Source organism: Nicotiana tabacum, chromosome 22 (genome assembly GCF_000715075.1).
Source record: "Nicotiana tabacum cultivar K326 chromosome 22, ASM71507v2, whole genome shotgun sequence".
Lineage (NCBI taxonomy): Eukaryota > Viridiplantae > Streptophyta > Magnoliopsida > Solanales > Solanaceae > Nicotiana > Nicotiana tabacum.
In genome coordinates, this window is record NC_134101.1 from 122,345,916 (window position 1) to 122,362,505 (window position 16,590).

The following is a 16,590-nucleotide window of genomic DNA, read 5'->3' on the forward strand; positions in this document are numbered from 1 at the left end:
TATGTCTTAAAATATAATCTCTTTTCATTTAATACTTACTCATAATTAAGGTATTTGTAGTCTTCAAGAACAATTAATATTAAGGGTAGAATAGAAAAAAAATAATTAATTTACTCCTTAACTTCTAAAAATGACAAATAATTTGAGACAACTAATTTTAGAAATCATAACACAATTTGAGACGGGGGAGTATATGCATATTTCAAGAGAACGATACAAAATGACATTTCTCAATTGGAATGTCAAACAATAAATGTCTTATTTGGGAAAGGTAATGAACCAACCACCACTAGAAATACACTACGATAATTCACTGCAAACTTTGAACATCACAGAGTACTCTTCCTGAAATGCACTCATTGAAATTCAATCTCTCATTTCTATTGCCACATCAACAGTAACACAAATACACTTAATCAAAAGAAATTTCTTGAGACTTGCTCCAAATGATCTTCATCTATCCTCCTTCCATAGTTCTTAGTCTACAAGAATAGCTCAGCTATATAACCAATCACTAATAAGAAAACACCGCTATGTTAAATATGTTACCCAGAAAACAGAACCTAGATGTTACAAAGTGAATTAAATATATTGTTCGGGTCAATGCGGCCTGTAGGAGGAGTCAAAAGCTGTACTAGTAGAACTAATTGTTGTCATCAAGTGGTAGAGGTTGAACATAGCTCAAGACTTTGAAAATGGTTAGCTCACTGTGTTGTGACACTTTTGGCAAGATTGCGAGGTTGATCAACATTGTATCCACGCAGTACAGTCAGATGATAGGCCAATAACTGAGCAGGACAGAGATGACAAACAGAAGAAAATAAGTAAGCTGGCTGTAAAATCTCAAACAAAAAATAAGCTTACAGAGTGCATATTACTGGAGCAAAAGAAAATCTGCTGCACAGCAACTATCATGATTCATGAAAGTTCACTTAATTTACCAACATCCCTGCGAATTCTGCTAGGCCACTAAATGATCAGTGCATCGAGTGAAGGGAAGTGAGGGAAAAAAAGGAGGTGGTGAGGGGATTGAACTTCGAAGAAGATGAAAAATGCATGTTATGGTGTAAGCTATGCCAGTCTATCAGATTGCATATGATCTTAAGTGATTCTTGGCCCCTAGCAGGCTTTTAAAAAATAACACAAAATTTACATGATATGAAGCTGTGACCAAGTAAGCGGTAAAGATTGAGAGAAATTTTGCCTACTTATGGCATTCAGTGGTTTAAAGGTAGAAATCAGAGCAAGGGGAGAGAGAGAGAGAGAGAGAGAGAAAATTCTGTACAGCTGCCAATCTAGTGTGGCAAAATAATACAAATAGTATTAGAACAATAGAAACCACAAAGTGAAAAATTTATGATCTTGGCACCTTAGTTTCGGTCCTGCTATACAATATGTTAACAAGCGCTTTAGTGTTTATATTGAAGGGACCTGATAAGTTCTCATGGTTTGAATCATTGGAGATGTGATCAAACCAACTCAAAAGAATTTCAAACTGCTACATAATTCAGGTAGATGCTATTTCCAATTGAATGAATACTCAAGTTTACACGGTAACGTTAGATAAGTGCACACTAGTCTTATTTGACTTTACTGCACACTTATTATTTCCTTTTTAGGCTAAAATAATGTAATAGGCAACCAAAAGAACCCCACTTTAAGGACTTCAAATTTATGGTCTTAGTTTAAAGGTATATCTAGATATACACATCTTTAGCTTGCATCTTGAACCAGTCATTATGGCCATATAGTGTTCTTTTCATTTTATTCAGTGGCTGAGGCACATAGAGGTAGTTTTGCTTTTGTTTGTTGGAAAATGACATTTAACAAACATGCATCAATTTTGTCACTGAAAATAGGACTAGAGTAACCTAATAAAAGATGTCCAAGGAGTGCCATAGATTGAACATGTAAAATGAGAGGCAACCATATCGCTAGTTATATGCATTAATGAAATCATCACCCAGCCATCAAAGGAATAGGAAATTTATGTTACAAATCAAATAGACAAGACATGACGTTGCTCAATAACCCTATTTGTTAATTTATAATTGATTCACATTGAAAAGTGTTAAACAAAAAATTGACATACTTCTAGTTTTCAAGTCCTATCCTGTTATATTCCAGGCCAACTAGAGGCCAACAAGGCTGAAAATATTTATCCCAAATGAACGAAAAGATGCAGAGTTCATATGCACGTCTGGCTAAAAGATTTATCAGACAACACCAAAATGCCTTACATGTTGTCTACCGAAATGTTGGGTAATCCAGTTCACGGATGCAGTCCAAAACTTATGAAAGTGCAGACATATTGGTACACAGAATCCTGATACCCCAATCCTTGGCGAGGAAGTAGATTTGTGTAACAATCTACTAATCCAGCTAGGAGATGCATGTCAAGCCGTATAATGCCAGCAGTTTAATTTCCATGATTACACAGGAAATTGCAGCTTTGGAGCAATGGTAAAGTTGCCTCCCTGTGATCTATAGGTCACGGGTTCGAGCCGTGGAATCAACTACTGATGAGGGTAGGCTGCTTACATCACACGCCATTGGGTTGCGGCCCTTCCTCGGACCCTGTGCGAATGCGGGAAGCTGTGTACCGGGCTGCCCCTCTTTAAGGGAATTGCAGCTTTAGCTTATACTGAATTATGTGAACAGACAAATCTAAAATCTTAAGCTATTAGAGAGTTAACATAATTATTTATCTATTCTAGGTCTGCGACAAGTCCCTTACGTCCATGCTTGATTCTTTTTTTAGGCCAAGCGTGTGGAAATATTCGTAAATGGTGTCAAGGTCTCAAGTTCGAAACCCACTGGGTGCAAACAATTTCTGAGGGCCATCGGACTGGGTAAAACCTAAATTAACCGTGGTGCACTTGCGGGAAACTCCTTGCCGAGGGCCTGTGCACCCCGGGATTAGTCGGGGCTCTTAGAGACTCAGACACCCGGTGAAAATCAAAAAAAAAAATAAATAAATAAAAAAATTCGTAAATGGTGGTGGCGAGACCCCAAACATCCTCTATCTGCTCTGGTATCATTTTAAATTGTGTGAACGGCCTCAATTAAAAGCTTAAATTGTTAGAGAGTTTGCCCATTATATTTATTAAGTTTGGGTTTGCAATAGCTTTTGTATCATGAGGAACAAACTTTTCCAGATTCCCACTTTTTCCACAAACTTACCCAAATGCACACACAGATCCAAGATAAAATAAATTCTACACAGAAAGGGCTAGCTAGAAACAGTACATGTATTCGCAACAAAAATGTTTTTGGCGAAAAATAATTCCGATACTGTATAGTTGCCACCCAATAGTCACTAGAAGTTTTTATTTCACTGAATTATGAGCCTAAGCAGAGTAGAGACATTACCTGTAATGGAACTACATTGATTACTGGCTGCAAACAGTCCGCAACCTGTGGAACTTCAATAACTCGACATGATCCACCAACAGAAACAGATGCTGCATCTCCTTCTGTGCACATCACTATCAGTCGACCTTTCCGTGCATGAAGTTGTTGAATGACTGATTGTTGTTTGCTGCACACCAACCAAATTTTAAACGACTGCCATTCACAGTCATGAAACTCTTATTATTAATTAAAGACTAACCTAAAACAAGCATCACGGGTGGCGATTACTACAATAGGGAGATTTTCATCAACCAAAGCCAAGGGACCATGTTTCATCTCTCCAGCAAGTATTCCTTCACTGTGCATGAGTGCCACCTCCTTTACCTTCAAAGCACCTTCAAGAGCTGTTGCATAGTTGTAACCTCTTCCAAAAACAAGAAGTGATTGCTCAGCAATTAGCAGTTTAGCAAGATCCTTCATTTCTTCATCAAGCTTGAGCACCTCTTTCACTTTGCCTGAAATTCATGTATAACATAGCCAAAAAAAGGATATACTAGAACCATGAGCATCCCATGACATTTAGGGACAAATAGAAACAATAATGTTAGCACCAAATGACAACTTACTTGGCAAGTCAAATAGACCATCGATTATTGCTTCTCTTCTTGCTTGATTTGAGAGTGTATCACCTCCAATTGCAAGAGCCAACATGGCCATCACAACAATTTGGCTCGTGTATGCCTGTTGATCAAGGAGGTAATTGAGAAGCCAACACTAAAGGTGACCAATAAAATTCAAGAAACCATGAGTACCTACCTTAGTACTTGCAACTCCAATCTCACAGCCCGCATTTATGTGAACACCACAGTGAGTGTGCCTAGCAATTGCGCTACCAACAGTATTTGTAATGCCAACACATAATGCGCCATTTTCCAGAGCATACTCTAATGCAAGCAAAGTGTCAGCAGTTTCTCCTGATTGACTAACAAAGACAGCTGTATCTTCTCTATATATCGGCCCTTGTCTGTCCACTAAATCACTGGCAATCTCCATGGTTACAGGAATACCTAAATTTGAGAAATAAAACTAGTGAGACCAAAGCTACTCTAGGATCTACCTTTTGTCCGTCGCTATAGAGATCAAAACAACTTTATCAGAAGTTTAAACAACTAACCAGAAAGCTCTTCCAAAATGGATCTTGCAGCTAGAGCTGCATTGTAACTTGTGCCACACCCAATAAAAAGAATTCTCCTGCTTCTTCTTATGGTTTTGAGGTGATCCTTCAGGCCCCCTAAAAGCACAGTCTTTGCTTTACATGATCCTCCACGTATAAGTCTCCCTCGCATTGTAGTAGTTAGAGATTCTGGTTGCTCATGAATTTCTTTTTGCATGTAGTGCTCATATTTTCCTTTGTTTATCTGCTCGACCTCCATTTCCAAAATGGATAAGGCACGCTGAACAGAAGCAGGTCTACTAAGAGTACCACCATGATTATTCTTAGCCTGGTCAAATTTGTAAATTGACACACCTCCGTCCTGATTCATCAGAAAGCAAAAGTTATAGAATCCCACTCTAAAAACGAAGAAGAGGGAAGAAAAGGTCATGTGCATGTTATAGATTGATGATTAAATGCCTCGCCCATTCAAAATGCATTTAGGCCCTTCATGGCAATGTGGAAGAAGGGCTTGCTTGTAAAATATTTGATGAAGATTCCCACATATGCTGCAACAATCTACATAGATATTAGCCATAGATTCCAATAGCTTGTCTAAACCCACTGAACCCATGTTCTAGATGGAAAATTGTGGCCCTAAACACCACGTGAGCCATAGTTCACCAGGTCATGAATGTGCTTCCCAATTGTTGCCCCACTTTAAGTATCAGAATGCACCAAATGCTCATAAACCCTGATTACCACATCTTATTCAATCTTTTATGACTGCGCAATCTTAACATCCACATTTCTAGTAAATTCAAATTCTGGATGTATTGGACCAAAGACATTCCATATTACTCCCATAGACTTACATTTCACTTGGAATTTCCATAGTAAATTCATGATTAGTCTCTCAACTAGTAGTATCGTATAACACTCCTCTAGAACTCCATTTCCGCCATTCTGTTTATTCCATAGTAAATTCATGATTAGTCTCTCAACTAGTAGTATCGTATAACACTCCTCTAGAACTCCATTTCCGCCATTCTGTTTCAATTCTATGAGTTACATCTATCATGTTTTTCTCCTAAAAGACTTCCCCCAATCTATGAATTGAGGGAATTTAGACACCACAATCCCATGTAGTCCATTTAACCTTCATTTGTTTTATGGGGCTAAAAGGTGATACATTTGATAATAAAAAATAAAATAAAGAGAAGGAAAAGAGGGAAAATCTGTAAACCACTTCAATTTGGTATCTGCTACGAACTTTCAGCAACCAAATTTAGGGAGCTCCAAAGTTTGATCTAAGAGAAAATATTAAAATTAGAATGAAATGGGGTCAAATTGAGTGGAATAGATATCAAGGATTATATAGCCAACACCGAACTAGATTGGAATTGGAGAGTAGGTTTTGTTGTTAAGTGATGTGTTACAACCCATATCCACATGTGTTAGTTCATGCCATATATTAGTTAACATAAATCCAAGAAGGAATTATCTTTTAGATGATAAGAAGTCAATCCTATTGGTCTTAAGTGATACAAGAGTGTATAAGGGTGATTAACCAGTATTAGAAGTTAAACGAATCAAGGATGTTGTAACTCGTATTTTCAGGTAATCTAGCGGTGCTTAATACACTCAAGAGGTCATTTATTAAGGTATTTTAATCATATAATATCCGTATCATAAGTCTTGAAGTCAAACGAGTTATGAAACAAAAGTCGACAAAAGTTGTCGCAACTTAGGTTCATAATTTTACTTAAACATTAGGTCAAATGTTTCTAATCTTTTCTCATAATTTACAAGGAATTACGGGGTGATCTATCAACCAAATTAAAGATCTATGAGTCTAGTTTCCAACGCATTAAACCGTTCATCGATACGATCTCGGAGTATAGAGATATTCGCGTTTTCGCGAGACTGCGCCAAGCACCTCTCTATGGGGCCCACTAAGGCGGTTTAAGATATTTGGACCTATATAGGATGCCTCCAACCCGTTTTAAGTAATTTCTTCTCACTATTTTCAGACCTTAGAACCCTAGGAACATCCTCTCAAGGTTCTCTCAAGATTCAAGACCCAAAAAAGGGCAAACAACACAAATCAAGTGTCGGGAATTCCGTGGCGCTAGTAAGTCTCTTGTTCTTCTTGTTGTTGCTCATTTTTGTGTCGTTCCAGCTCGTGTGGGAGGTTGTTTTAAAGGGTTTATGTTCTGTAAATACTCCCTCATGTTCTTAATATCAATCCTAGGTGATTTCAAGCCTTCTAAAGTGATTCTAGTGCCGAAAAACACTAATTGATCGCTAGTTTCGCTTTTTTGTTGTTGTGGCAGCATTGGACGGATATTTCATGGAAATTTAAGGTCAAATTGGAGTTGTTCTTTCTGTATAAAGGTAAGGAACCTCTTACTCTATATGTATTTAAGATTATCCAAGTTGCGGCTAAGCCATTGAAGCTAGAACTTGTGAGATATATATCGAAAGGCTTGGTAGTAATGTTATTGTTTTGTGGACTGTTTTGCGTTGTTGTTGGGCTGCGTATTTTACTACTATCTTGTGGAGTTTTGAAGGAGGAAGGGTATGGATAAACACCATATATATGTAGGGTTATGGGCTGATAGTTATCCGTAACATTTCCAGGTTGTTTGACACGACTACGGTGGTCGTCGTATGTATGAAGTGATTAGGCTGTGTGTGGACTATTTTGGGAGGCTCAATATGTTTATTATTGATGTTGTTTGGGCTGTTTGGTGACTGTTTTGAATGGTGTGAGGTCATATATATAGGGGAGGTGCTGTCCGTTTCATCGTAAAATAGGTTGTGGTCGATACATAATAGTTATGACGCTTAAATGATAACGATAGTATCGTTTCTCTTATTGTAGACTAAGGAGTTTTGACAATTGCATAGCTTGAGATTGGGGCAGTATATACAAGGTATGTGAGGCTATCCCTTTCCTTCTTTTGCACGACTCCGATTGTACATAATGTAATGAACGAGCTTCCAAGATACTCTACTCTTAGAAGCTAGCAGTACTTACATTGTTTTCCCTCTTATGGAACGATTGATGTTAATGTTGCTTCTCTTATTCTTATGTTATCAATGTTGTTCGTACTTCCTAAATCTTATAAGGTTCATAGTGAAGAGTTAGTCCTAATAACGTGTACAGAGGATACCGACCTTACGTCACTCCGAAAGGTTTAGAATGTGATTCTATGAGTCGAGCATGCATTATATATATGTATCTATTTTACTCTACCGAGCCACGCTATAGTTGGCCGGGTACGGCACCTATTGTGCAACCACTGATCAGTTGGGTTTTACCGAGCTCCACGTGGCCGGGTACGATTCTACCGAGCCTTATGATGGTCGGGTACGTTTTTTTACCGAGCCTATTATGGCCGGGTACGATATGATGATGATGATGCCCACAGAGGCGAATGTTTTAAAGGTTTATGTATTTATACATATGTATCATGCATTTCATGTAAGTAGCCCTCAGAGGTACTAAGATGTTACAGGTTGTATATTCTCTATCCTTGCTTACATTACTGATCGTATTTATGGTTCCTTGCCTTACATACTCAGTACTTTATTCGTACTGACGTCCTTTTATTTGTGGACGCTGCATGTCGTGCTGCAGGTCCTGATAGACAGGCAGGTGCAGCTCCCCACCACAGTAGACTGTCCAGTTCAGCGGTGATTGGCGAGATCCCTTCTCCGGACTTGCCTTGGTCTTGGTATGCAATTTTTGTTATAGACATTATGGGTATGTCGGGGCCCTGTTCCGGCTATGTTGCCACACTTATGTTCTTTTAGAGGCTCATAGACAGGTGTCGGCTCATGTATAGTTTGGTATGCCTTGTCGGCTAGTTTTTGTTGTATAGTCTTTCATAGTAGCGTGGTAGCTCATACCTTATATGTAGTTTCTTGATTGTCTGGTCATCCCCTGCTATGTATGTTCATGCCGTCATATTTTATTGCTGGTTGTCCATGATCTAGGTCTACCATTTATATTGATCTCGTCAGCCCTAAAAGATAATAATGAAGGTTAGATGAAATGTACGTTGGTGCTCGGCAAGTGTGGTCGGGTGCTAGTCATGGCCCTTCAGTTTGGGTCGTGACATGATGATCTACTGTAGCTTTCTGCTTATCTTACCTCATATTCTCTGCTAAAATTCACTGTTTATGCAATTCATTACAATCTGTCCAAGTCCCGAAACAGATTCAAAATACCATTTTTCTCCTAAGTTATCAACCCCAATTTAGCCATTGCTCCCTCTTTCATCTGTATAAAATTTAGTCCTCGAAGGAGCTTTTCCCTTCAAGTTAAATAGTTCTTGGTGCAGAAATCATAAAGAAGATTCTGCATCATTATCCTACCTCATCACACAAACCAATAAGATGTTCCTTGCCTCTCATAACTCTTTATTCCAGCAATATTGGTCTAAGAACACAATCCTTTCCCCATGATGCTCTAAATGAAGCATCAAAAATCTATGTTACATGAACTCAGGCACCCATACATCTCCAGTACATGTACACCCAGCTTTTTGCTGGTGCGAGTACGGGTAAGTATCGAGCATGTGTCTCTAGCTTTTAGCAAGTTTGAAGTGTGTTTTGGAGGAGGTGCGCAACCCATTACCCATATGAAATTCATTAAAAACTAAAGAAAAGGGTCCACATAATGTCGTCACCAACCACTCCATACAAGTCAAGAAATCCGACTACAATTTGTGCAACAAGTTCAAGTAAATCCCTTTTTTATCTGGGATAAAAAAAGAAGAAGAAAACAGAGAGAGAGAGAGAGAGAGAGAGAGAGAGAGAGAGAGAGAGAGAGTCATGCAGCCTTGTAAATGAGGACCATGAATAAGGGTGTAATTTACAGAAGAGATTATAACAACAATAATATTAAATAGAAAAGAACCTTCTAAATACTTTCAGTTTCATCTGCATCTTCGAAGAACCAACAAAGACTAAGCGTGTATGGTCATCAGAATGAAGAGGTGCTATATTACTAAAGAGAAAGCTGCTCAAGTTAGAAGGAGAGAGTATGTACAGTTAGCTTAGTAGTCATGCACTCCATTTTCAATGGCAGATAGCTTCATATCGAGAAATAAAACAAATTTTGATCAGTATATTTGTATGGAGAAATTAGCGATAAGGGAGTACCTTGATGTGAACAACTTCACCATCCTCAATTACCAAGACCTTTTTGGTATGTTCAACCAAAGCATTAGCATCACTGGACAAGAATAATTCTTTCGGTTGCCCATTGCTTGAAGGAAATTTAGCATCACTAAATGATGATTCTGCGGAGGCCTCTTCTTCTAAGTCCTGGAATCAAAGAATTTTAGACACTTGTTAACTTGGGAACCTATGGATTGCACGATCAAGTAAATTTCTTCTGGTGACCATTTAGGTGAAATCCATCCCTATATGAATGTAAAATCCTAATCCAATACAGCTCTACGTTATGGAATAATAGGATGGTAGCCTAATCTAAGATAAATCAAACCTGGATACCAGTTTGTACATATAGAAGTTGATATAAGTATTTTTATACTACTGGATGATGTTAATTCTTTTTTATTATTGAATAGTCACACACCATTCTTGCAGTCCTGTGGATAAAAGGCAGGAGAGGTGATAAACTGGATTTCTACTGGTAAAATGTGGGACTGACACAAAGCTATAAACAAACTTGTGAAAATCAGACTAGACTCTATTTTTATGTGATAACCCAAAGAAATTTAGCATTTCCTTCATGGTTGAACAAAATAAGAGGGTAGCAACTGTATAAAAGACACAAGAGCCAAGCTTTTAATGATTCGACAGGCAAAGAATAATGCATCTTTCTTGTAAACAGAAAGTCTATTAAAGGGAATCTAAAGATTTAAAGCATGTACATATCAGATTCATCCAAAGTACAGGTTAACTTACTTTTACACCAAGAAGAAGTGGACTACCACGCTTGCAAGCAATTAATTCATTTGGGTAATGTCGACTTTTAAATATGAGGGCATAGGCTCCTTCCAGATGCCTAATTACCTCAAGCACAACTTGACTGAATGTCACGCTCTGGTCACCTGAGATGACAGTCTAACAGTTATTCTACTGGTAAACTATTTTATGCTTTATGCGGAAAAAAAGTCAAAGAAAAAAAAAAAACTAAACCGGAAAAGACGTTCCACAATATCCAGCAAAAATAGTGAAGGAGAAGTTATCTGAAATGCAACTGATTCATTTATCAAATAAGACAACCAAAGGTCTTAGAAGTTATTCAGTTATCAGTTGTGGACTTGTGGCTGAAGAAAAGCTTCTCAAATTCCCAACTAGCTAACAGACAACTCCTACAGGCCAATGAATCAACAAACAGAGTATGTACTGACGTGATAGAAAAGGGTTGATCAAGAAGAAGCAAAGAGTAATATATTTATCGTTGATGCATTGAGGTGACGATAGATGAAATAAAATCTGTGAAGAATAATTGTTGGAGAAAGCCAAAATAAGTGGAATCATTGGAATGACGGGCCCAATGTTACAAGAGATCAGAATTAGAAAACGAAGATATTACAGCTATCTAATTCTGGCTAACATGGAGACTAAAAAATATAGATGAGTCACTTAGCAAAAAGAAAAATAGTTTGAACTGATATCGTATCATGGTCAATGAATACTGTGCAGTTTATTACATAAATTTGAATGCTAGAAATATTAAATTGTCATTAGCAGAAAATTTCGACTAAATCAAGATGGACAAAATGTAATTAAAAAATGAAAAGAAAAAGAAGATGAAGAAAGGGCAGTTCGATGCACAAAGCGTCCCGCGTTCACGCAGGGTCCGGGAAAAGGCTGCACCCCAAGGGGTATTATGTAGGCAGCCTACCTGATGCAAGCATCAGTGGCTGATTCCACGGCTCGAACCCGTGACCTATAGGTTACACGGAGACAACTTGACCGTTGCTCCAAGGCTCCTCTTCTAAAAAGAAAATGAAGCCAAGTAAAATTTGTGACAGAAAGAGTTTATAACTAAATCAATCACACATTGCAAAATCTCTCTCTGACGAAACCTATTCCATAGCTATAAAAAGTTAACTAATGAGGAGGTAAGAAAAAAGATTCAAACATAGCGAGATTACTTTAGAGAGGTACCACAAAGAAGTAAATTGACCCATCTTGCAAGAGAAAAAGAACACCCAAGAAGAAAGATAGTACATTCAAGAGTTAAAATTTGCTATTTGAAACTTGATGCTATAAAAACTAATTGCGAAAGGAAACAGCAGAACCCATTAATTGATTTATAAAAATAAGAGAACCAATTAAATAACTTATCACTCTTTCTTTGGGAGTTATTATCAATATTTAATTTTTAAGGCAATGATATTGATATCTGAGTTGTCGTGTAAGTCACTGTGTGGTGTATCTTTACTTCAGTATTAGATCAACAGGGCTAGCCCTTAACCATAAACACTGGCTGCATTAGTAATTCCATGGACTATTCTCCTTATTGTACTTTCTGATTCCAGGACTTTAGCTGCCTTTGATCTTTTGGACTTCCAAATAATTTCTCCTAAAATATTCTTGCTCTACATCCTAGTTCTGTAACTGCCTAGCTGGAGATTCCGTTGCATATCATCACCGCTAGGCAGATCACAGCAGGTTGCTAATGATCTATGTCAAAACTACATTTAAAAATGTACCTCGAGAGAAATGTGCTTTGAAGAAAACACTACAAACCCAGCGAACACAACAATGATGGTCATGCTATTCCCAAATTTCATGGTCAAGGGAGCGAGCAGAAAGAAAAAGGACTAGCTGAGAAGTGTTGAAAGTATGTATTCCGAACAGTCAACTGGGTGTAACTTTACTTACCTTCTTCATTAGCTTTATCAAAGACAAATTTCGCAAGCTTTGGAATTACTTCCGTGTCTGTTTCAGACTCAAAGGTGAAACCATGTCGGAGAAGGGTCTCTTTCAACACCTGGATAATCAAAAGACCGCAAAATGCATAAGCGCATAATACAAAAGGAACAAGTGCACATAAAAGTGATCAAGAAATACCTATATGCATAAGAGAACGAAAATGACTGAGGTATAACATAGCCGACGGTCATTAGTTATTTGATTTTAGGATTTCGCAGTTATATGCAAAAAATCAAAGAAAAGAAAAGAGAAACTTTGAAACGACATACTAAATCAAATAAGAGAGCACTTCAAGTAACCAAATCGACATATTTTCCAGAAATGATACACCATATATCTTTCAAGTCCAAACCCATTTATCAGTTAAGGTGAAAAATAAATGAGTCGCGACTCATTGAAAGGAAACATGGAGTTATTAGAAAACAAAGTTTTCCACAATAGACAGAAAATAGCAGCCAAAAACATTGTGGGCAAATCAGCAGACCGTGAAAGAAAATAATTAGGTCCTGGTGGAAACAGATGGAACACTGTAGTTAGCACACTAATAAGTTATAGCTGATTCTCCATCTGGTAATCCTTAGCACCATCATCCAGAGACTTCTCAGGCTGTGGTTAAATACTGCAACCACTCTAAGAAGTCCAGTTTCTTGTACAAACTAACAGCAGTAAGATCCAGAAAAGACCAGGCAATGCAATACCGTAACTATACTTCCTAAGCAGCTGTCATCAGTTGGTTTAGTATGGATAATAGAGCTCCTCCGCAATAATTTTTTAGCTAAGGTAACAAATTTCATTAAAAAGGGACAAAACATGTCCGTATACAAGGAGTATACCTCCGCAATAATAAGGCTTACATGACTAATCTGGATAGACTTTCCAAATCAAGGAAAGGTAATTAATGGTGTATCATGGCCCTCACCACCAAACCAGAGTGGGAAAAGGGGCAAAGTAAATTAACTAAGGACCCGGGATAATGCCAGAGTATATTCACCTAGTGCATATTTCTCTGAGCAATAACTGCATGATGCCATGATCTACAAGGGATATTCTGCGCTGGCAGAAATTAGCATGTTCTTCTTTCCTTCCAACTATGTTCTGTCAATAACAAGGGATATCCCATACTTGCATGTATCAGCAGCTTCTCTCCTACCAACTAAATTTAGATGATGTAGAAAGGAAAGGTATACAAACTTCTACCATCACCATCCAATAACTTCAAATTATCAAGAATGGGTAGTTGCCTACTTCATTTTTTCTTTTGTATTTTTGTTTTCGATAAGTAATGCGCCTTACGACTTCATACTTTCCTAGAGTTTGGTAATTTCAAATGTTCAACATGACAGTTCTAAAATTCAACAGCAAAAAGATTTTACAAGAAAATGCTAACTACGTTGTGCTAGATCAAGCTAAAATCAGCACACAAAGAAATTCAAGGTGAAAATACATTAGTCAACTTGGATATAGTTCCCTCTAATTTTTACTTTTAAAAGAATCTTTCAGGATTCAGACAGAACCACCAAATTCTAAAAAGCGAGTTACTTACTAAGAATATGCGACACATAGCAAAAACAGTAAACCAATTATAACTAATAATCTTACAGATGCACAATAAGCAAATAATTATCATTTGACACACCATTCTGCCGAGTAGAAAGAGAATAGAAACCAAAAGTTAACCATCCAGAGCAGGACTCGGCCTTAGAAAATGAGAGTAACAAATAAGCAACTGAACTAATAACTGAATGTACAGAAACCCAGGAGGAAAGAGTCGCAGGAACCTCGTAATTGGTGATAACACCATTGTGGACAACCAAAAACTCATTTCCAGCATCAGAACTCTGAGGATGACTATTCCTAGGAGCAGGCTCCCCATGTGTGGCCCACCGAGTGTGTGATATTCCAGCATGAACAGAAAATGATTCTTCCAGATTCAAATCTGTAGCAGCAACGTCTGAGCAATTGAACTCAATGTTAGGGTCACAAAATCATACTCAATCACTGGGAATGTGAGTGTGTAAAGGCAGACTCAGATAAGAAACATTTCAGAGAGTCTATAACCACATTTGGATGTCATAAAACGACAATTTCCTCCTAGGTACTTTATTTTTGGATAACCGAGAAATCCCCTATGGGTTAGCTGGTCCATCCCTAGTTGGCACACAGGTGCAGTCTTGACCCACCGCTCTGCCCTCGTCCCACTTAAACTCCTAGCTTTAGTTAGAAAATCGTGACGTGTGCCTACTGCACATCCCGCGTATTACCTTTTTAGCATTGAACTAAAGCTCTGGGGGCTTCTACGTACAATCATTCTCGTAGCCAATAATTGAGTTATCTTGCAGATGCAGCACTTAGATTTGCAACCATCCTACTCAAGATCATTATTCCCATCATATATCCAACTAGTCCACCATCTCTCAGCAACTGTACTTCTTACTTTCAATACCTTATAGCACAACAATTTCACATACTTAACCTCCCCTTCTCCTAGAAGAATGTATCCATCCACCTACTGAGTTGGTCCACCACATTTACCAAGTGATATAATTCATTACAGTACCAACTAGAAGTGTGAATATTAGTTGTTGATAACAAATTGAACTAGAACAATAACATAATTAAACCCATCAAGTTAAACCTTTTCCCTAAATAGACTATTTTTAAATTCCTGCTTTAGCTTTTCTTCTCATCCCAGACTCCTCCAAAACATAGAAGAAGAAGCAGAAAAAAAAAAAACAGGATCAGTGCATGGAACATATAACAAAATTAGTGGGATCATCAAACTGATCCTAACTTAGAGGTGATAATATTATTTGTCTAGTAACAAATTGCAACAATTAATTACAAATTTTAAACTCAGCAAATTAAACCCTTTCCTTAACAAAGTATCAAAGTACTCCTATTCCCTTAAGAGAAAATTAAAACATGAAATAAAAGATCCAGATTAAAGCATAAATTATTAACAACAACAAACTTAAACCCAGAAAGTTAAAACCTTTATTTAATAAAACTACCGTAACATTCTCAATTTAACTGTTTTTTCATCCTAAACTCCTCCAGAAATAATAATAATTCCATGAAGGGATTTTTTTTTAAAAAGATGCCAAAATAATTAAGAGGACGCAGATCAATACATGAAACAAATCAGCCTAAACCAAAAGGACATAGCCAGAAACCAAAATAATTAAATTATGGTTGTACCTTGGTAGACAGATTTGACAAGAGATTCAATATTGCCTTCTTGACGAAACACAAGAGGAGGGGAATCAGAATCAGAATCAGAAGAATCAATGGAAATTCCAGCTGAATCATACCCTCTGTATTCTAAACGTCTCAACCCATTGAACAGAACTTCTAGAATGTAGCGTCTCTCTCTGGTGACATTGTAATTCAGGTACGCAAATATTCCACACATTCTAGGAGGAGAATCTTGTACTAATGTTTACTTCTTTTCTAGAGAATTTTGATGAAATCAAGAAAGGATGGTTGATTTGGAGAGACATATATATACTAGTGAGATGTCGAGTAACAGGAAAGCACATGGGAAAGAGGAGGAAAGGTAACGAGATTTGACTATTGACTTTTCTCCGTCGTTTCGGATTTCAACAGATCATTCCAACAAATAAAGTTGTAACACGTCACTTCTCGCCAACGAAACTCCCACTTGTGACTCGTGACCATTTTTCAATTTTACAACTTATCTGTCAGTCTCCTTTGTTCCAAATATTTTTGAATGCTATAACGAATTGCTGTTATAAAAATTTTATATTATAACAGAACATAAAATTTGGTTCCGAAAAAACTTGATTTTTATAGTAAAGTTCTATTATATAAAAATGCAGTTATAGAGATGTGTGACTGTACTGATAAATAATATAAATGTTGTCACCATATCATTAGCTTTTTATCCAATAAAATTACTAAACTACTCTCAAAGTCTATATGAGATTTTTGGTCAAAATGGAATTACTACTCCATATCAATACTAGGAGACAACAAGAAGTTGGATTTTCCTCGGGATTATAGTCCCAAGAAAGAAGAATAATGCATATTATTCTTTATTATATTAGTTTTTTTTTTCTTTTTTGTCCATTCCTTATTCGATTAGTGAGTAATAATGTAATATGTTTTGTTGCTATGTTTTGCTATCAGAGCTA

The 16,590-nt window shown here is 37.2% G+C and overlaps 1 protein-coding gene across 1 annotated transcript; it reads right to left on the reverse strand.

Moving 5' to 3' along the window:
• Positions 1–359: 359 nt before the first annotated feature.
• On the reverse strand, positions 360–16,025 carry LOC107823414 (glutamine--fructose-6-phosphate aminotransferase [isomerizing] 1-like). The gene is made up of 11 exons (XM_075245137.1): positions 15,635–16,025; positions 14,215–14,387; positions 12,386–12,494; positions 10,454–10,599; positions 9,683–9,847; positions 4,529–4,889; positions 4,171–4,421; positions 3,981–4,095; positions 3,614–3,869; positions 3,373–3,541; positions 360–788 (listed from the first exon to the last, which is right to left on the reverse strand). The coding sequence occupies exons 1-11, from the start codon at positions 15,846–15,848 to the stop codon at positions 705–707; spliced, it is 2,043 nt and encodes a 680-aa protein (XP_075101238.1). The 5' UTR covers positions 15,849–16,025; the 3' UTR covers positions 360–704.
• Between the last annotated feature and the right edge of the window lie 565 nt (positions 16,026–16,590).